The sequence below is a fragment of the Andrographis paniculata genome, unplaced genomic scaffold, assembly GCF_009805555.1.
Source record: "Andrographis paniculata isolate CXL003 unplaced genomic scaffold, ASM980555v1 Contig58END, whole genome shotgun sequence".
Taxonomy (NCBI): domain Eukaryota; kingdom Viridiplantae; phylum Streptophyta; class Magnoliopsida; order Lamiales; family Acanthaceae; genus Andrographis; species Andrographis paniculata.
In genome coordinates, this window is record NW_026137593.1 from 899,523 (window position 1) to 906,679 (window position 7,157).

A 7,157-nucleotide genomic window follows, 5' to 3' on the forward strand; every position below is an offset into this window, starting at 1 on the left:
TTTGTTCAACCAATAGATCGGACACACAATGAACATAGAGTAACAAGCACAATCATGATATCGAGTCGTTCACTCGCGAGCTTTCGATATTTATAATCAAATCCATCGAGAATGGTCTTTGTCCACCGATTCATAAGCTCGAGAAGTCCCATGGCGACTGTGCTTTCTTTCCCCTTTCTTACTTGTTCCTTTTGTTTCAACTGAAGAAGGCTTGGGGCCAACCCTCGTTGTGAAAGAAAAGATGAGAAAGAGAATGAATGGGTGGGTAGGGAGCTGAGTTGGAGAAAGAAGAGAAAGGATAATGGATTGACTTGGCTGGCAAAAGAAGAGAGAGAGCAGAGAGAAACAAGGTACTGTTGACGAGATGCAAAAATAGCTCGAAGAAGATGATTGATGTGGAGTTCAATTGTCGATGGTATCATTTGAAATTAGAACAAGTGTCTCCCAATAATGGTCACTAGTAATCTCCCATCCCATCCCATCCACGTCATCGAATTTACTTTTGCATTCCATGAAATGTTGAGCACCACTCTTACACGGACGGACCAATTCAATAATAAATAAAAATACATTCACAATTAATTTTAGTGAGTCCTTTCTTTCTTCTTCTATCAAATTCCACTTTCCCTCTTCGCATTCATTCTCTCTCTCTCTCTCTCCCTATTTGTCTTCAACGTTCAACCCTTCTTCTCCAATCGAGCGAGCAATTATCCAGTGCTGGAATGGAGTGGGGTTTTGAGTTGTTTAATCGAGAACTGCTCTGCTGATCTGATCTGGTTTGTCTGGGGAAACACAGACAAAGATCCAAGAGCTTTCTCCCCATTGTTGTTGTACTAATTCAAATCTCACCATAGCCTCGCCTCCCTCCTTTTGCAATTGTGTACTTTAGATTTACGGGAAATCCAAGACCCCACCATTTTCGTTTTTGTTTTTGTTTTTGTTTTTGTTTTTGTTTTCTCCTCCTCCCTCCAGTCATTCATTCTTTATCGTGAAGCTTGCTCCTCGCTTGCTTTCCTGCAATCGTCGACAGGGCTGACCGTTTCCTCCAAATTCGATTCAAGTCAACAATCAAATAAATGCCTCCAATTTCAATCCCTAGGTTGGCTCCTCTCTAAATCGAACAAACCCTATCCAAAAGAAATGATGTACGGAATGATGAGTGGGGCTCAGAGCAAGAAGGACATGGCGATGGAGTACCAATCCCAAATCCCCATCCTCCGGCCGAGCATCCATAGCCGGCGGGCCAACATGACGGTGAAATTCCAAGATCTGTACGGGTTTACGGTGGAGGGTAACGTGGACGACGTGAATGTGTTGAATGAGGTTAGGGAAAAAGTGAGGCAGCAGGGCAAAGTTTGGTGGGGTTTGGAGGCAGACAAGGGATCCAATTGGTATCTGGAGGAGGAGCATGACTCCTCCTCCTCCTCCAATTCATCTCCTTCATCCAGGCTCCTCCTCAAGTCTTCCCTCAAAATCTCTTCTCTGGTAAATTCCATCACTCTCAAGAAGCTCATAAGGAAAGGCATTCCTCCCAATCTCAGGCCCAAGATTTGGTTCAATCTCTCTGGCGCAGCCAAGAAGAAGTCCACTGTGCCTGATAGTTATTACGCTGATTTGACTGCTGCTGTTGTTGGCAAAGTCACTGCTGCTACCAAGCAGATTGATCATGTCAGTAGTCACTGCTCAACTTTTCAATATTACTCATTTTACAATTTTGAATTTCTTCTTGTTTGTGTTTTCGATTGCGGTGTTTCTTTATTATTTCCTGATCTAATTTCCCTGTTATTGTTTGATCTGCATTGTGTTGTCAGTGATGGCATTTTAACTATTTTACTAGGAATTATTAAGACAATTTTCTATTCGCGTGGAGCTTTGAAATTTGGGGAATTTGTCACGAGATCTGAATTATTGATATATGTAATATCATTTGCATCTCATATCAAACACTATCTTCTTCAGCTCTGGTTAGCCATTATTTCTTTCTGATGAAGTCAAAAGGTTGTCCATTGTAATTCATTCTTAACAGATTTCAAGAAACCTGATGTTGTCGAATGTCCGCATGTATTTGAGTTTAGTATGAAATATTGATGTAGTAAAAGCGTGTTGTGATTGTGAGTTTTCCACTTGTAGACATATATATATATATATATATGTATCTTTTATTGTTTAGGAGTTCATTCTCAAAATGATTTTCTTGTAATTTGATTCTAGGACCTGCCTCGAACTTTCCCTGGCCATCCGTGGTTGGACACCGCAGATGGACATGCAGCTCTACGGCGAGTTCTCGTTGGGTACTCTTTCCGGGACTCGGATGTTGGCTATTGTCAGGTGGGCTTTTTTCATCCTACCAAGGCTCTTTTCGAGTTCTTTCTCCGCAATATGTCCCAAATGCCATGCTCTGATTTTGGTGCAGGGTTTGAATTACGTTGCAGCACTATTGTTGCTTGTGATGAACTCTGAAGAAGAGGCTTTCTGGATGCTTGCAGTTCTCTTGGAAAACGTCTTGGTTAACGATTGTTACACAAACAACTTGTCCGGATGCCATGTCGAACAACGAGTATTTAAAGATCTGTTGACTAAAAAGTGCCCGAGGTCATTTTATTTTCATGTCCCACGGATAAATGACAAATTCTTAATAAAACGGAAAAAGATCACCAAATAATCCCTTGGGCATTTTTGTGAAATTGCTTGTAAAAACAAAAATCTGTGTGGGAAGATAAATATGTCTTTTGCCATGTCTTTAATCATTTTATGAATTGGAGTAACAAAAACTATGTAATGCAGGATTGCGACACATCTTGAATCTTTGGACTTTGATGTTTCTCTCGTGTGCACAGAGTGGTTTTTATGTCTATTTTCTAAAAGCTTGCCTTCGGAGGTTTTTACATTAATTCACACATATATATATAGCTATCTAATTGAGAGCAAACAGCTAAAATTCTTTGTCACTCAACCATCATGGCTTTTCTCATTTTTCCGCAGACGACAATGCGGGTGTGGGATGTGCTCTTCTATGAAGGGGCAAAGGTCTTATTTAATGTAGCATTGGCAATTTTTAAGGTAAGATGGCTTCCAAGACCACTTACTCTTTTATATCGTTTAGTTCTCCAAACATGAAGAAAATCATAATAAGGATGTCGGCCGTCTTTGAGAATGCAGATGTGTGAACCACAGTTGCTCGTGACACATCACGTTGGTGATGTGATAAGTGTGATACAAAGAACTACTCGGCACCTCTTCGAACCCGATGAATTATTAACGGTACCATTCCTATTCTCACTCTTGAGCATTTCCTTCTTCACATAAATATGACAAGCTGGTGGACCACATATATGTTTTTTTTTTCATATGAATAATATGCTTTTTAAAAGTGGTTTTCTATTTCTAATGACAGAATATATGGACCATAATTATGTATGTGTGGGAACGGTTAGGGTGTTGATTAGCATTTATTATGGTTAGTGATTTGCCCTAGTCACATATGATAATAGTATACACAATATATGACTAGTGATTTGCCCTAATCAATTATAGGGTGTGTTTGTTTGGGGGTTTGGATTTTGAGTTGGGATTTGAATAGTAAAAAAATTTGAATTTGAAAAGTTGTATCATGTGATATAAATAGGTGTTGATGTGATGTTTTGAATGTAAAAGTGATCTTTAGTATAATATAAAAAATGAAAAATAGGTGTTTGATTTGATGTTTTTAGGGGGAAAAAATGGGATGAATAGTAGAAGTCCACCAAAATCCTTCAAACAAACACACTTCTGTTCTTTAATATTATGTATATGCGATATGTGTTAATTTGAAATCAATAGTGGTATATGTTGTGTGGAATAGGAATATTACTATGTGCTATTAGTATTTGTATTGTGTTAACATGCCATTTTGGGCCAAAGTTAATTAGGACACGTGCTGTGTATACTTTTACTCTGTGGTCTTAGTATAGTACTGATTAAATCTAAGTATCTGTAATTGGTTGTTTATTTTTGTATATTTTTTGCTCTTTTGTCTGCCAAGTACGTAGTGATTCTTTATGCAATATGAAGTTGAAGTTTATTGAGGCTTCGTGTGCCCGGGTATGTGATGTCTGAATTTGAATCAAGTGGATTAATTATAATAGGAAGTTTGAATATTTATGCTGTGTTTCTTTGATGTTTAGTGAGTAAATTAAGTTTGTTGCATTTTAAATGTACAAGATATTTCATGTAAAGTCTATTATTTAATTCACCACAGTTTCATTCAATTGGTATATAACTTCTTTCTAGGTGTACAAAATTAACAAATAGAAATTTTGTTTTTTTTTGTTGTACCAAGGTATATAATATTCATTGAATTTTACATAAGAGTATTTATATTAAAATACATATTTTATATTTACGTTTATTTCCATCCGGGTTTTGAGTCAAGCATGAAATTATATGGAATGGACAAACGTATCATCGACTAACAAAGCCCAGATTATCGGGATGAAAAATGAAAGAGGTTGTCGACGAGAACAATGTTGTTTGTTTAGTGTTTTAATTTGAAAGTATTTTTTTTAGATGGGATACGAAGGATTGTGCTGATAATATAAAACATAATATTTTATATTGAATATTTAGCTTTTGTGAAAAAATAAAAAATATATATTATATATATTGGAGAGTAAAAATTATTTTGAGAACAAGATCGTGAACATAGATATAGCTGTGTTGAAAAGAGGGTTATGGACATGGGTAGGAACTAGCCCGTTGAAAACAGGGTCATGAACATGGGCGGGAAAATGAACATGGTTAGGAACATAGTTGTGTTCAGAACAAGGGCATGAAATACGAACACGCCAGTGTTCATGCCTATGTTCAGTGCAGCGTAATCAACACGTTGTGTTGAGCCCAATACGATCGTGTTGGTTGTTTGGGACGCGCAGTCACCCTTTTGTTTTATATTGGAACTATGTTCGTCAATAAATTGCTGGGCAAACAAACCCGACTTTCTTCATACTATTATATTTACAGCAGCTTTTGAAAATCATAGATAATAGCTAAACTGAGACATGAAGGGGCTGACTATTCGGCCGTCTGATGCGAATGTGTTTCATCTTTTGTAGGCAGCCTTTGACAACAGCGGGTTTATGAGTAGCACACTTATATGGAAGCAACGGAAAAAGCAGGAGCCGGCAGTCATGGCTGAGCTCGACCAGAGAATAAGGCGGCTGAACTCTGCAAGCGGCGTGTGACAGGTCAATCGTACGAAGAAGAAAACGAGAGAAAAAAAAAGAAAAAGAAAAAGAAAACTAAGAATAAGTTGGAAAAAGAAGCAGCTAAGGCAGCACAATAGGCAGCACAATGAGAGAAAGAGAGAGAGAGAGTGGCCCCCTTCTGACAACATTGTGTTTCATAATGTTGTGTACCTAACTAAACTAACATAGCTGAGAAGGGAAACTTTGCAGAACTTAATTAATGTTGTAAGTTGTAAATGTTTTTATGTGATACTCAATACTTATGACATCACATACATTTTCCCTCTACTTTCTTTTTAGAAAGGATGTATTTTTTACGTTACACATTGCGAATTGTATTAGGAATATATAAAATAATATTTTGTGTTAAATGGTTAATTATTTATAGGTAAAATTGTCCATAACTTTTTGTGATTTAAAAATTGAGCGTAAAAACTTTACGTACTTTAAAGTTTGTATAGTGTTATTTTCTATTTTAAAAAAATTGTATGAAATTCTTACTATTTCTTGTGTGATGAGAAGATGATATTCTATTTATATTTTTTGTATGATAGGAGTTTTATAAAATATTTTTTAAATATAAGAGGTATTATGCATTTTTTAAAGTAAAATGGAGATTTATGCTGAGTTTCGAAATCACATATAGGTTTCATAACATTTTATAAAGAGACGCTACGTAATTTTTAAAATAAAAGGGGACTTAATCTGAGTTTCAAAATCCCTGGAGAATTATGGATAGTTTTGTCTTCTTTATAAGTGGATAAAACATATTGTTGATGTAATTTTTCAACAAAAATAAAGTAAAATTCAAAGATATAGAAAATATCCTTAAACTTGATTAATTAGTGCCTGAGATTAGGAATCTCTAAACACTGTATGGTACAGAAAATAAACTGGAAAATAAAAGACTGAAATTTAAAGTGGTGATCCCCAAATCTGACTTTGCTTTGTTGAAGTTGATTGAAGATGCCTTGCCAAATGATGATCCAAATCCTTAAATATTCTCTGGGAAACCGTACTGAAAACCGTCACCCGAACGGTTACAACGTCTCCTTCCCAACCGTCTTCCAACCCTTCTCCTGCTGACACGTGTCCTCAACAGACCAAAATTATCCCTATATTTCACTCTTTGAGCCGACCACAGACCTTCCGCCCTTTAGGCCCGACTGCCAATCTACAACCGTATTGGTCCGACTGCCAATCCTCCCGACTTGCAAACCATCTGACTTGTTTGGATTAGCTACAGACATCCCGACTAACAAACCATCCGATTTGTTGGTCCTGCCGCAGAGTTCCGACCTGAGAACTTCCCGACCTGAGGGCCTCCCGACCTGCGGACTTCCCGTCCTGAAGGCCTCCCGACCTGCGGACTTCCCGTCCTGAGGGCCTCCCGACCTGCGGACTTCCCGTCCTGATGACTTTCCGTCTTGAGGACCTCCCGACCTGAAGACCTTCCGACCTGAGGTCTTTCCGTCTTGAGGACCTACCGACCTGAGGTCCTTCCGTCCTGAGGACTTTCCGTCTTGAGGACCTACCGACCTGAAGACCTTCCGACCTGAGGTCTTTCCGTCTTGAGAACCTACCGACCTGAGGTCCTTCCGTCCTGAGGACTTTCCGTCCTGAGGACCTACCGACCTGAAGACCTTCCGACCTGAGGTCTTTCCGTCCTGAGGACTTTCCTTAGAAATAAACCTATTTTCCTTGAGCCAGTTCAACCAACTCTAATGTCAGGCCCATTTTTCTTTTACCTTGGGCTTTTTAACCTAATTCTAAATTTCATACATAACAACTTGCCCGCCGCCGAGGGACTTTCAAACGCCATTTATCAATCGATGTTTGGAAGTTCATAAATCACCATCCTCTGAAAAATTTCCTTAGCAACTGCACCAGTTACTGTAACACTCCTGATTAACTTCCTTCTCTGCAATACGATCC

General features: G+C 38.3%; 1 protein-coding gene across 4 annotated transcripts; it reads left to right on the plus strand.

The window, feature by feature from the left end:
* The first annotated feature begins 566 nt into the window (after positions 1-566).
* LOC127257685 (uncharacterized) lies at positions 567-5,546 on the plus strand. 4 transcript variants are annotated; one of them, XR_007840061.1, is made up of 7 exons: positions 568-1,668; positions 2,212-2,328; positions 2,414-2,592; positions 2,785-2,878; positions 2,983-3,060; positions 3,153-3,261; positions 5,091-5,137. XR_007840061.1 is itself a non-coding variant. In XM_051284151.1 (7 exons), exons 1-7 carry the CDS (start codon positions 1,141-1,143, stop codon positions 5,217-5,219), a joined length of 1,194 nt encoding a protein of 397 aa, XP_051140108.1. In that variant the 5' UTR covers positions 569-1,140; the 3' UTR covers positions 5,220-5,546. The 4 variants fall into 4 exon arrangements, 3 of the variants coding, with proteins under 3 accessions (XP_051140109.1, XP_051140108.1, XP_051140107.1); XM_051284151.1 differs by having other exon boundaries at positions 569-1,668; positions 2,983-3,027; positions 3,160-3,261; positions 5,091-5,546; XM_051284150.1 differs by having other exon boundaries at positions 571-1,668; positions 3,160-3,261; positions 5,091-5,546.
* The last annotated feature ends 1,611 nt before the right edge of the window (positions 5,547-7,157 follow it).